Below are 14,619 nucleotides of genomic sequence, written 5' to 3'. Positions count from 1 at the left end.
AACATCGGACCGACACCCCTCCGGCACAAACAACCGATTAGGCGGGCAACCGGGCGGAGGCGTGACCCCCTCTAAGGCCGTTTTGACCCTCGATTCAACCTCCCATGTGAGTGTGGAGACCACTAGGGTCCCGGGTAGGATGCACTCGGGAGTGGATGGGCGTTCGGAATGGTCAAAAATGCGAGAAAGGGAATCGGGTTTGACATTCTTGGAACCCGGGCGATACGAGAGAGAGAAGTCAAAACGTCCGAAAAGAGTGCCCACCGCGCCTGCCTGGAGTTGAGTCGCTTGGCGGTTCTGATATACTCCAAATTCTTGTGATCGGTCCAAACTATAAAAGGTACCCCCGAACCCTCTAACCAATGGCGCCACTCCTCCAGTGCTAACTTCACTGCCAACAACTCTCTGTTGCCAATGTCGTAGTTGCGTTCCGCAGGTGATAACCGATGGGAAAGGAACGCGCAAGGGTGCATCTTGTCGTCAGAAGAGGAACGTTGGGAAAGTACCGCACCTACCCCCACCTCTGAAGCGTCCACCTCCACCACGAACTGACGCGAGGGATCGGGAGCTATGAGGATAGGAGCCGAAACAAAGCGGCTCTTGAGTTTGGCGAATGCAGCCTCGGCTGTATCGGACCACCTGAACGTCACTCTGGGAGAGGTTAAGGCGGTAAGAGGAGCGACTATCTGGCTAAAGTTGCGAACGAAACGCCGGTAGAAATTGGCGAATCCCAGAAACCTCTGTAGGGCCTTACGGGAATCTGGGCTTGGCCAATCCACCACAGCCTTAACCTTGTCGGGATCCATGCGAATACCTTCAGTCGAGACGATGTAACCTAGGAATGGAACGGATTGTGCATGAAAAATGCATTTCTCCGCCTTGACAAAAAGTCCATTCTCCAGCAACCTCTGAAGCACTCGTCTGACGTGTTGAGCGTGTTCCTGGAGAGAAGAAGAAAAAATCAGTATGTCATCCAGGTAAACATATATGAACTGATCAATCATATCTCTCAGCACGTCATTGACGAGTGCCTGGAAAACCGCTGGGGAGTTGGATAGCCCAAAAGGCATGACCAAATATTCGAAGTGCCCTCTGGGGGTGTTAAACGGTCTTCCATTCGTCCCCTCCCTTATGCGAACCAAATGATATGCATTACGTAAATCCAACTTAGTGAACACGGATGCTCCCTGTAACCTTTCAAAGGCTGAGGACATCAACGGTAAGGGATAGGTATTCTTCACTGTGATGTTATTCAACCCACGGTAATCAATGCAAGGACGCAGAGATCCGTCCTTCTTCCCCACAAAGAAGAACCCCGCCCCCGCTGGAGAAGAGGAAGGACGAATGAATTTAGATGCCAGAGAACCAGAGATGTATCTCTCCATAGCCTCCCTCTCAGGAACAGAAAGTGAATATAACTTGCCTTTAGGCGGAGACTCACCTGGCAATAATTCTATTGCACAGTCATAAGGACGATGCGGAGGAAGGGAAGCAGCACGGGACTTACTGAACACCTCCTTCAGGTCGAGGTATTCAACGGGCACGTTAGACAAATCCACTGCCTCCTCTAGAAACACAGAATCAGACACAGACGAACAAGCAGACACTAAACAGGACTCAAGACACTTGTTACTCCACATGGATATAGAGTTATGACCCCAGTCAACTCTGGGGTTGTGTTGGGTGAGCCAAGGGTGGCCGAGAACTAATGGTGCAAGGGGTGAGTCCATGAGTAGGAATGATAGTGTCTCAGTGTGATTGCCAGAAGTGATGAGTGTGATAGGTTCAGTGGTGTGAGAAATGTTGGGGAGTTCTTGACCATTGAGAGCGTTGACGGATATCTTGTGCGTGAGTGAGGTGATAGGGATCTGGAGTTTGTGAGCGAGCTTGAAGTCCATGAAATTACCCTCTGCTCCTGAGTCCAGTAAGGCTTGGGTGTCGTGCGTGTGGGTGGCCCATCTTAGTCTTACCGGGAGGAGAGTAGATGATGAGGTCTTCTCTGTGGTGACACCACCCGATAGTAGCCTCATGTTTACTACCGGGCCTGATCTTTTACCGGGCAGGAGTGGATAAAGTGGCCCGCTCTACCACAGTAGAGACAGAGTCCTTGGGATCTCCGCCTCTCCCTCTCTTCCCGGGAGAGGCGAGCTCTCCCCAGCTGCATGGGTTCGTGAGCGGAGGCTGAACTGGCCGTGTTCCCGACGCTGGCATGCCAGCCCTCCGTGTCGTTATACGGTCTGTTAGGGCATGCTCGGCGGCCAATACGACTCAGACGAGCGTCGACCCTCAGGGCTAGTTCCACTAGTCCATTTAAACTCCTGGGAAGGTCCAGAACATAAATCTCCTTCTGGATCCGGTCCTCCAGCCCATGCAGGAACATGTCCCACTGCGCCTCCTCGTTCCACTGACACTCAGCGGCCAGAGTGCGGAATTGGATGGAGTATTCCGATACTGAATGGTCTCCTTGGCGAAGGTCAGCGAGTAGTCTGGCCGTCTCCCTACCCGCCACGGCCCGATCGAAGACCCTTCTCATCTCCTCGGAGAGTGTCTGGAAAGAGGTGCAGCATGGGTCCTGGTTCGCCCACACCGCCGTTCCCCAGAGAGACGCTTTGCCTGATAGCAGTGTGAGTACGAATGCTACCTTAGACTGTTCACGGTTGAAGGTCCGTGGCTGCAACGAGAAATGCATGGAACATCTCGTAAGAAAGGCTCTGCAATAGTCAGGATCACCTGAATAACCCTCTGGTGTCGGTAGCCGTGGCTCTAGCTGGGAATCCGGCTCTGGCGGGGCGGGTTGAACTGCCGGTGTAGGTGGCGCAGCGGAACCCATCAGATGTTGCAATTGTTGGGTCAGCTGGGATACCTGCGTCGAAAGGGCTTGTACTGCACGACCTGTGCTGGAGATGTTCTCCTCTTGTTGATCCATTCTCGTGATACTGCGGGAAAGGAATTCGGTCAGACTCGTTGAACTCGCTGCATCCATGGTCTGGTCAGATCGTTCTGTTACAACACAGAGGCGGATGCAAGATGCAAGCAACGATGGTTTTAATGAATGTAGTTCACAGCAGCAACATGACAGACAGACTGTACTCAGAAGGAATCCGACCCAGGAACTCGGGCGCATCTTCCGATCATAACGTGCTGAGAAAACCAGGGAGTGTGTCCAGATGAGTAGGAAGGAGCACAGCAGAATCCACACAAGAGAAGAGCACGGACACACGCCACAACCTCAGAGAAGAAACAACGATCTGACAACAAGAAACACTGGTAACAGAACATATAAAGGGAAGATAAGTGGTTCCAGCTGGCGCAGACAATCAGGCCGAGATTGGGAAACCACGCCCACACAAACACTGGAGAGAGAGAGAGAGAGAGAGAGAGAGAGAGAGAGAGAGAGAGAGAGAGAGAGAGAGAAAGAGAGACGGAGGCAGTGGATTCATGAACCGTGACAGTGTAGTGGGCTGCTATAGATTCATATTGTGTAGGGGGCTACTATAGAGAGCTGTTATAGATTCATATTGTGTAGGGGGCTACTATAGAGAGCTGTTATAGATTCATACTGTGTAGGGGGCTGCTATAGAGAGCTGTTATAGATTCATATTGTGTAGGGGGCTGCTATAGATTCATACTGTGTAGGGGCTACTATAGAGAGCTGTTATAGATTCATATTGTGTAGGGGGCTACTATAGAGAGCTGTTATAGATTCATATTGTGTAGGGGGCTGCTATAGATTCATACTGTGTAGGGGCTACTATAGAGAGCTGTTATAGATTCATACTGTGTAGGGGGCTGTTATAGATTCATATTGTGTAGGGGGCTGTTATAGATTCATACTGTGTAGGGGGCTGTTATAGATTCATACTGTGTAGGGGGCTGTTATAGATTCATATTGTGTAGGGGGCTGTTATAGATTCATATTGTGTAGTGGGCTGCTATAGAGAGCTGTTATAGATTCATATTGTGTAGGGGGCTACTATAGAGAGCTGTTATAGATTCATACTGTGTAGGGGGCTACTATAGAGAGCTGTTATAGATTCATATTGTGTAGGGGGCTACTATAGAGAGCTGTTATAGATTCATACTGTGTAGGGGGCTGCTATAGAGAGTTGTTATAGATTCATATTGTGTAGGGGGCTGTTATAGATTCATATTGTGTAGTGGGCTGCTATAGAGAGCTGTTATAGATTCATATTGTGTAGGGGGCTGTTATAGATTCATATTGTGTAGTGGGCTGCTATAGAGAGCTGTTATAGATTCATATTGTGTAGGGGGCTGTTATAGATTCATATTGTGTAGTGGGCTGCTATAGAGAGCTGTTATAGATTCATATTGTGTAGGGGGCTGTTATAGAGAGCTGTTATAGATTCATATTGTGTAGGGGGCTGTTATAGAGAGCTGTTATAGATTCATATTGTGTAGGGGGCTACTATAGAGAGCTGTTATAGATTCATACTGTGTAGGGGGCTACTATAGAGAGCTGTTATAGATTCATATTGTGTAGGGGGCTGTTATAGAGAGCTGTTATAGATTCATACTGTGTAGTGGGCTGCTATAGAGAGCTGTTATAGATTCATACTGTGTAGTGGGCTGCTATAGAGAGCTGTTATAGATTCATACTGTGTAGTGGGCTACTATAGAGAGCTGTTATAGATTCATACTGTGTAGGGGGCTGCTATAGAGAGCTGTTATAGATTCATACTGTGTAGGGGGCTGCTATAGAGAGCTGTTATAGATTCATACTGTGTAGTGGGCTACTATAGAGAGCTGTTATAGATTCATACTGTGTAGGGGGCTGTTATAGATTCATACTGTGTAGTGGGCTACTATAGAGAGCTGTTATAGATTCATATTGTGTAGGGGGCTGTTATAGATTCATACTGTGTAGGGGGCTGTTATAGAGAGCTGTTATAGATTCATATTGTGTAGTGGGCTGTTATAGATTCATACTGTGTAGTGGGCTACTATAGAGAGCTGTTATAGATTCATACTGTGTAGGGGGCTGTTATAGATTCATATTGTGTAGGGGGCTGTTATAGATTCATATTGTGTAGGGGGCTGTTATAGATTCATACTGTGTAGTGGATACTATAGAGAGCTGTTATAGATTCATACTGTGTAGGGGGCTGTTATAGATTCATATTGTGTAGGGGGCTGTTATAGATTCATATTGTGTAGGGGGCTGTTATAGATTCATATTGTGTAGGGGCTACTATAGAGAGCTGTTATAGATTCATATTGTGTAGGGGGCTGCTATAGAGAGCTGTTATAGATTCATATTGTGTAGGGGGCTGTTATAGAGAGCTGTTATAGATTCATACTGTGTAGGGGGCTGCTATAGAGAGCTGTTATAGATTCATACTGTGTAGGGGGCTACTATAGAGAGATGTTATAGATTCATACTGTGTAGGGGGCTGTTATAGCTTGGCTGAAGAACAAATTTTATAATGTTTTCCATTGTATTCTGTTAGAAATGTTTATGATGTGTATATTTATATCTTCATATCCAATGTGGAGGAATCATATGAAGACATTTATAATTCAGACAACTGTCTCTCGATGTAATTCAACGTCTCCTCATCAATACACATCAACATCAGTGACACATCAACCAGGAGAACATGCAGTATTTACTATGCCTCCTGTTCTGCACTGAAATATCCCAGTTTATATAAGCATGTGAGCTGCTCTGCCTCATACTTGTTTTGACAGCATGTCATTCATGAACACATGTTAGACAGACCTGATGTTAAGAGCCATGCTGAATATGTGTTCTAATGTCTCTGCCTGGAAAGCTGGGATTCCAAACCTGCCGTGTGTTGCTTCTTGATCTGACATCGGGAAGTGTTGCTGCTTGACATTGGGGTGGAAATCCCTTCGGGAATCTTTGAGAGGGAATTGATATAATGACTTTGTGTACAATGTGTTAACACATTTCTCTGTGTGTGTGCGTGTATGTGTGTGTGTGTGTGTGTGTGTGTGTGTGTGTGTGTGTGTGTGTGTGTGTGTGTGTGTGTGTGTGTGTGTGTGTGTGTGTGTGTGTGTGTGTGTGTGTGTGTGTGTGTGTGCGTGCATTTGGCTTTGTCTGTGTGTGTTTGGTTGTATGTGGCTACGCTGGGTTGGCCTGGGTCTGGCTGTGTGTGTCTGCGTGTGGGTCCGCCCGTCTGTACCCCTCCTCCCCTCTACCCCCTCCGTAGCTCCAGGAGGCCAAGCAGATGGAAAGGGAGAGGCCCCGGCAGCACACCCAAGTCACCCAGCAACAGGCACCGGACTCACCCCAGCTCCAGCAGCACATCTACCTCCCAGCCAAGGGCCCTCCCCGAGAGGCCAACGGCCCCACCACCCCCTCTACACCCACGCCCACTTCCACCCCCACCACTCCTACCCCAGCCCAGGGGGCCACGGAGGAGGAGCAGGAGGAACATGGGATGGTGTATGAGAGGCCAGACCCAGAGAATGGCTCTGAGTTCAGCACAGCAGAGAACCATCAGACAGAGGCAGCAGCAGCACAGTGTGAGTTTCACCTTAGAAAAGACAGACAGCCAGCCAGACAGACAGACAGACAGACAGACAGACAGACAGACAGACAGGCAGACAGCCAGCCAGACAGACAGACAGGCAGGCAGCCAGCCAGACAGACAGACAGACAGACAGAGAGACAGAGAGAGAGACAGACAGGCAGACAGACAGACAGGCAGGCAGGCAGACAGCCAGACAGACAGACAGGCAGACAGCCAGACAGACAGACAGACAGCCATCCAGCCAGACAGCCAGACAGACAGGCAGACAGCCAGACAGACAGACAGACAGCCATCCAGCCAGACAGCCAGCCAGACAGACAGACAGACAGACAGACAGACAGACAGACAGACAGACAGACAGGGACACACTCAGACTCACAAATATAGGCAGTCATATAGGCAGTCATATAGGCAGTCATATAGGCAGTCATATAGGCAGTCATATAGGCAGTCATATAGGCAGTCATATAGGCAGTCATATAGGCAGTCATATAGGCAGTCATATAGGCAGTCATATAGGCAGTCATATAGGCAGTCATATAGGCAGTCATATAGGCAGTCATGTTCAAGGTCAAACAGACAAAGAATTTCCCTCTCGCTCAGTACTTTGCAGTGTGTTTGAGGAAAGACAGGGGTATTGTGCTCGGCTAGTACCTTGGCTGCTTTAGACAGTAACAAAGCCTCAACCTTGACATTTTTGTGTACTCAATATTGGCAGAACTCTGGGACAAAATATTTTGTCTGTGTTAAATTAGCATTTGATGAGACAGCTTTCTCTTTAGGTGGTAATGCACTCGGTGGTAATGCAGCCCATAAGTGCTTTCATTAGTGACTGAATGAGAGAAGGCATAGAAAAGAGATTGAGAGTGAGAAAAAGACTCATCCAAAGATTCAATAATCATTTTGTTTCCAAATTACTCACTGCTTTCAACACAAACACACATCCACGCACAATGTCTTCAGGGAAGATGTGGTAGCGATACCAGTGACTACTGTTTATCTGGTCAACATTGACATTTACAGTATTAAAGGCTAATGCTCAGTCTCACTCAGAGAAAACACATTCTTTACTCAATCTGTCAATTCACTGTTTCCCATCTTACATTTTTTAAGTGTATTCAGGTTCTTTTAAATGGACTTTGACTAAAGTTTTACTTGTGTTCTGTTCAAGGTGCTGCTCAGCGTGACCAAGAGATAGCAGTAGAGGAGGAGGAGCCTAACTATGAGGAGAAAGCCCAGGAGATCGTCCAGAGCATCCTACAGGAAGTCGTCAACACCATCGTTGGAGGTAACTCTATGCATCTGAAATCACATTTGTGTCTGCGGTCAGTTAAGTCAACAATTGACTTTTGTTGATACAAAATAATTTTAGAATGAGAAGTCTGGAGAGTTTAGGCATTACTGTGTATTTACTTGTTTGTCCTATCTAGAAAGAGAGAGAGCTGTGTGTCTCAGTGCTATTTTGACCCTTGCATACTAAACCACTCCAAAGGGTACTGCCTGAACCCTGCTCATCTGTGTTCAGATGCCAAGGAGCCTGCTAGCGAGACCAAGCAGCCCACAGAAATTATGGAACCCGCTGAGGTCATCACCAAGGTAACAGAGGTCACAGAAGTGGCGGAAGACGAGGGGGCGCTGGGCAGCGACAGCGAGAATGTCCATGCCAACGGAATCCCCGGCACGCCCATCTCTGCCAGCTTCACCCCGTCACTGCCCGACGACAGGCTGTCTGTCTGCTCCGATACACAGGTGAGAGGGATTGACCTGACTGTCACTTTGCTCTACAAAGTGATTTTGTGCTAGCATGGGTGTCTGTTTTAACAGACAAAGAAAACTGTTTAAATACCCAGTCTGAGAACTTTTTTTATTGCATTTAAAGGGCTTATCAATTTGTAAAAAGGAACATGGAAGTCATTAGTAACATGAGGAATTAAAGAGCTGAGGGTTATTCAATCCCTCTGCTGCTGCAGTCATAAAGGGAAAGTGGGATCTTCAGCATTTAACCCAACCGCTCTGAATCAGAGTGTCTGTCTTCCAGTCTGCTGGGGTTGATTCCAACATGATTCATAGATTATCTCCTCTCAGTTCCTCTGAATCAGAGTGTCTGTCTTCTAGTCTGCTGGGGTTGATTCCAACATGATTCATAGATTATCTCCTCTCAGTTCCTCTGAATCAGAGTGTCTGTCTTCTAGTCTGCTGGGGTAGATTCCAACATGATTCATAGATTATCTCCTCTCAGTTCCTCTGAATCAGAGTGTCTGTCTTCTAGTCTGCTGGGGTTGATTCCAACATGATTCATAGATTATCTCCTCTCAGTTCCTCTGAATCAGAGTGTCTGTCTTCCAATCTGCTGGGGTTGATTCCAACATGATTCATAGATTATCTCCTCTCAGTTCCTCTGAATCAGAGTGTCTGTCTTCTAGTCTGCTTGGGTTGATTCCAACATGATTCATAGATTATCTCCTCTCAGTTCCTCTGAATCAGAGTGTCTGTCTTCTAGTCTGCTTGGGTTGATTCCAACATGATTCATAGATTATCTCCTCTCAGTTCCTCTGAATCAGAGTGTCTGTCTTCTAGTCTGCTTGGGTTGATTCCAACATGATTCATAGATTATCTCCTCTCAGTTCCTCTGAATCAGAGTGTCTGTATTCTAGTCTGCTTGGGTTGATTCCAACATGATTCATAGATTATCTCCTCTCAGTTCCTCTGAATCAGAGTGTCTGTCTTCTAGTCTGCTTGGGTTGATTCCAACATGATTCATAGATTATCTCCTCTCAGTTCCTCTGAATCAGAGTGTCTGTCTTCTAGTCTGCTTGGGTTGATTCCAACATGATTCATAGATTATCTCCTCTCAGTTCCTCTGAATCAGAGTGTCTGTCTTCCAGTCTGCTGGGGTTGATTCCAACATGATTCATAGATTATCTCCTCTCAGTCCCTCTGAATCAGAGTGTCTGTCTTCCAGTCTGCTGGGGTAGATTCCAACATGATTCATAGATTATCTCCTCTCAGTTCCTCTGAATCAGAGTGTCTGTCTTCCAATCTGCTGGGGTAGATTCCAACATGATTCATAGATTATCTCCTCTCAGTTCCTCTGAATCAGAGTGTCTGTCTTCCAGTCTGCTGGGGTTGATTCCAACATGATTCATAGGCTATCTCCTCTAGTTCCTCAGGTTATTATAGCGATATTTGAGCACTAATTATCTACACTCTAGAACCAAAAAGGGTTCTTCAGCTGTCCCCATAGGAGAACCCTTTGAAGAACCGTTTTTGGTTCCAAGTATAACCCTTTTGTTTCCAGGTACTACCCTTTTGATTTGAATGTAGAACCCTTTCCACAGAGGGTTCTACCTGGAACCAAAAAGGGTTCTACCTGGAACCAAAAAGTGGTCTCATATGGGGACAGCGAATAATCCTTTTTGGAACCCTCTTTTCTAAGAGTGTACGATTTACAATCTTACACGATCAAGGTTGAACAGATACATTAATTGGAAGCATTTATTTCACACTCTTTTTGTCAAATGGGGGATTCATTTTGGATGATAATTGACTCTTGATAATTGACTCTTGATTCAACTTTTTTGATGTAGACCATCTGTTTGTGTTTCTGCGTTAGGAGTCGGGGGCGACCACAGGCCCAGTACCAGGTGCTAAGTTCTCCCATATTCTCCAGAAGGATGCCTTCCTAGTGTTTAGATCACTCTGCAAGCTGTCTATGAAGCCTCTGTCAGATGGACCACCAGACCCAAAGTAAGTTGAGTTCCTGTATCAGGAATGTTCTTATTGCTTGGTTTTAGAGAATTGAATAGAGGATAGTAGATGTATTACCTAGTAAATAGGCTATTACAGGTTCATTTTTGGAGTGTGTTCCTTAGTTGAATCATGTCTTGTGGAGGGTAGCCTAGTTATTAGTTGGGAGTGTTGTGATGGTTGGTGTGTGTTTGGATGAAGCATCACTTAGATGATTATTGGTTGGGTATCGCTTCCTGTGCTCCCTGTTTTTTCTCCCTCTGTAGAACAGGAAATTACAAGGGAAAAATATCTAATCAGATTTTGCTTTGATCCAATATAAGGGAGATTACATTTCGGTGTTCTTCTGTATGCATTTCCCAGCCCGTTACAGCCAAAGAAGCATCTGATTTGCTGGATCTGATAGCAGTTTTTACATAACAGGATTTCCTGAATCTGGTTTCTGTATGGTAACTCAATTCTGACTGTCTCAGTTCCCATCGCCATCATTCTCCCAATGGCCCATGTGGCCTAACACTCTATCCGCATTGGCGAGTGAGAGTTCTGGCCCAGTGTTCCTATAGTGTTGTCAGAGTTCTGTCTAAGAACACGAAAGATGTTCCGTCTTCGAGACAATGGTGGAATGGATCCCTGTTTATCACAGGCCTTTGTCAGGGGTGACAGGGAGGATGGCTGTGCCACCAGAGGAAGGGCTGTGCTCAGTGTCTGTAAGACAGAGCGCCTTTTCACCCACAGAGAGATTTACTCCATGACTGGCTCTGGTGATACCCGGACGACACACAGGAGACCTGCTTTATAGCTGTGTAACTTACAACAGATGCTTTGAACATGTCTTTTTAGGGATTACAAATCAGTATTGAATCTTGCTGTTGTAATTTGTTAATAAAATATTAAAGTTTGCCTTATTACCTTGTTTTTTTGTCACTTCAAATTGGCTTTAAGGAAGCACAAATCGACAGTCCTCAACAGTCAAATGGGGAAGTTATCAAACTCCAAGGCTGCATGGCATGTTCAGTTCAACCCACTGACTATGAACACCACACATATGATTTATGTTTTGCATATATACATTTAAAAATGTTGAAAACATGCCCAAGGTCATTTGTCGTGTTGTTCATGGCTCAGGTATGTTTTGTTCCTTTGGATTTTCTATGGTTCAAATGGTTGATTTGTTATTGCACTGAAAAGGTACCCTGCTTCCCTTCTCCGGGCCAAGCTGAAATTATAAAGTTGTCAGGTTTCCCTTGCGCTGCAGGCCCCTTGACTTTTTCCATTTTGTTACTTTACAACCTTATTCTAAAATTGATTAAATCGTTGTTTTTTTATTCATCAATCTGCACACAATATCCCATAATGACAAAGCAAAAACAGGTTTTTATACATTATAGAAAATGTACTTGAAAAAAATAATAACTTAAATATCACATTCACATAAATATTCAGACCCTTTACTCAGTACTTTGTTAATGCACCTTTGGTAGCGATTACAGCCTCACGTCTTCTTGGGTATGACGCTACAAGCTTGGCACCTCTATTCAGGAAGTTTCTCCCATTCTTCACTGCAGATCCTCTCAAGCTCTGTCAGGTTGGATGGGGAGCGTTGCTGCACAGCTATTTTCAGGTCTCCAGAGATGTTCAATCGGTGCCAGTTTTCCACCAGACGTGACACTTGGCATTCAGGCCAAAGAGTTCAATCTTGTTTTCATCAGACCAGAGAATCTTGTTTCTCATGGTCTGAGAGTCTTTCGGTGCCTTTTGGCAAACTCCAAGTGGGCTGTCATGTGCCTTTTACTGAGGAGTTTCTTCCGTCTGGCCACTCTACCATAAAGGCCTGATTGGTGGAGTGGTGCAGAGTTGGTTATCCTTCTGGAAGGTTCTCCCATCTCTACAGAAGAACTCTGGAGCTCTGTCAGAGTGACCATCGGGTTCCCTGACTAAGGGGCCTTCTCCCCCGATTTCTCAGTTTGGCCGGGCGGCCAGCTCTAAGAAGAGTCTTGGTGGTTCCAAACTTCTTCCATTTAAGAATGATGGAGGCCTCTGTGTTCTTGGGGATCTTCAATGCTGCAGAAATGTTTTGGTACCCTCCCCAGATCTGTGCCTCGACACAATCCTGTCTTAGAGCTCTACGGACAATTCCTTTGATCTCATTGCTTGGTTTTTGCTCTGACATGCACTGTCAACTGTGGGACCTTATATAGACAGGTGTGTGCCTTTCCAAATCATGTCCAATCAATTGAATTTACCACAAGTAGACTCCAATCAAGTTGTAGAAACATCTGAAAGATGATCAATGGAAACAGGATGCACATGAGCTCCATTTCAAGTCTCATAGCGAAGGTCTGAATACTAATGTAAATAAGGTATTTCTTTTTTTAAATTTGCAAACATTTCTAATAGCCTGTTTTCGCTTTGTCATTATATGGTATTGTGATGACATGGGGTATTGTGATGTCATTATGGGGTATTATGATGTCATGATGCGTATTGTGATGTCATTATGGGGTATTGTGTGTAGATTGAGAGGGACATTTTTTATAACCCATTTTAGAATAAGGCTGTAAATTACCAAATGTGGAAAAAGTCAAGCGGTGTGAATACTTTCCGAATGCACTATATTTCTGTATGCTACATTAATATCAGTCTGTCTGTGGAGGAGGGCTTGGGAGCATTACAGATAGGAAGCCAGTCACTGCAAATGAATACATATTTTGGGTTCCAGGTCCTCTATCATACAGCTGTTTAGAAATACGGGTCGGACTTATGGATAGGGGAAATGGACAATATAATTATCTAACTATAATGACCTATTACGGAAATATGCCTTCTCTACATTGTAACATATGGTGTTTGTATGTGCAGATCTATAATTGGAAATGTTATTGGAAAAGGAAAACAGCTCCAGCTCATCTCGCTAGGTCTTAGTATAGAGGTGGACATTAGAGGCAGACATTAGGCGGACATCCCCAGATCCCCTGACTGCCACCAGACCATTAGGATTCTCTGTCAGTTGTGGGTCAACCAGGAAGTGCTGCTAATAACTGATGAATCAGATGGTGTCTCACAGAGCACCTGTTATTGATGCATTTCTGTCAGGGGTGGGCTGGCTATCTGGCATTTCGGTCTAAGGGCCTGAATAAATTGTTGTTTGTTGTCGTTGTCCAAAATGATAATTATCTGGCTAATAATGGGATCCTCAAGGGAAAATGGGCCAGTGTAGCGGCCTCAAGAAAAAATAATTGGCCGATGTGTTAGAAATGCCTGGGCCATTTTTGGTCCTAGTCCACCCCTGATCTCTGTCTTCATCCCACAATAATACATACATTATCAGGGGTCACTTCATGTGCATATTAAGCTGATTGATGGCATATGGTATAAATCAAGGGAAAATTCAACAGGCACAACATTTTGGAGCGTTCAGATATAAATATGCTGGAACAAACATCTCTGACATTTAGAATAAGGAGTCACATTTTTTTTTTTTTTAACCTTTATTTAACCAGTCAAGAACAAATTCTTATTTTCAATGACGGCCTAGGAACAGTGGGTTAACTGCCTGTTCAGGGGCAGAACGACAGATTTGTACCTTGTCAGCTCGGGGGTTTGAACTCTATTCATGGCATTTCTATCTCCAACGTTTGACAATGTTTGGCTACTGAACATATAAAGAATTCTTATTCCTGTTGCACTTGAATGTTAGAAGTCTGAATCGATGCCTCTTTCGGTCTCCTGCCAGGTCCCACGAGCTGCGCTCCAAGGTGCTGTCCCTCCAGCTGCTGCTGTCCATCCTGCAGAACGCGGGGCCCGTCTTCAAGACCAACGAGATGTTCATCAACGCCATCAAGCAGTACCTGTGTGTGGCGCTGTCTAAGAACGGCGTCTCCTCCATCCCAGAGGTCTTCTCGCTCTCGCTCTCCATCTTCCTCACCCTCCTCTCCCACTTCAAGACCCACCTCAAGATGCAGATTGAGGTAGCTACCTACATTTAGGTTTTTCCTCTGTCGCAAAAGATTAAGCTGCTGATTTAGTTTTTTTGTTCCATTATGGGGGACTAACTGAGCTACCTGACCAGCTATTAGTCCAAATAGTATTTATCTTCCTCCCCAAAGTCACAAACCATATATTCCTCTTTCATATTGCTTCTAATATTCCTCCTTTCTTGTCTTACTTGAAAACCCATCGACATGCAGGCCGAGACACTGTTCTGTTCTATCGCTGAATAGCTGTCCTATCCCCAAATGCCAATCTCTCCTGTTCCCTCTCCCAATGTTGTAAACCTCTCAGCTCTCAATACAGCAGGCACCTGACACAGGTGATTAATGGGAGATGAAGTTGATCAGAGGGGCACAGTAATGTA

At 45.5% G+C, this 14,619-nt stretch overlaps 1 protein-coding gene across 4 annotated transcripts in view; it reads left to right on the top strand.

The window, feature by feature from the left end:
- LOC135522848 (brefeldin A-inhibited guanine nucleotide-exchange protein 1-like) overlaps positions 1–14,619 on the top strand; it is a 123,069-nt gene that overhangs the window by 73,861 nt on the left and 34,589 nt on the right. For 3 of the 4 annotated variants that reach the window (XM_064949481.1, XM_064949483.1, XM_064949480.1), the window contains 5 exons: positions 6,195–6,510; positions 7,690–7,806; positions 8,011–8,267; positions 10,132–10,265; positions 13,999–14,233. In XM_064949481.1, coding sequence (XP_064805553.1) covers positions 6,195–6,510; positions 7,690–7,806; positions 8,011–8,267; positions 10,132–10,265; positions 13,999–14,233 — 1,059 coding nt within the window. The remainder of the gene's footprint in view (positions 1–6,194; positions 6,511–7,689; positions 7,807–8,010; positions 8,268–10,131; positions 10,266–13,998; positions 14,234–14,619) is intronic. The other variant, XM_064949482.1, reaches the window with a different exon arrangement.

Source organism: Oncorhynchus masou, chromosome 30 (genome assembly GCF_036934945.1).
Source record: "Oncorhynchus masou masou isolate Uvic2021 chromosome 30, UVic_Omas_1.1, whole genome shotgun sequence".
NCBI lineage: Eukaryota > Metazoa > Chordata > Actinopteri > Salmoniformes > Salmonidae > Oncorhynchus > Oncorhynchus masou.
Note: the sequence above shows the minus strand (reverse complement) of the source record. Positions and strands in the feature narration are given on the sequence as shown.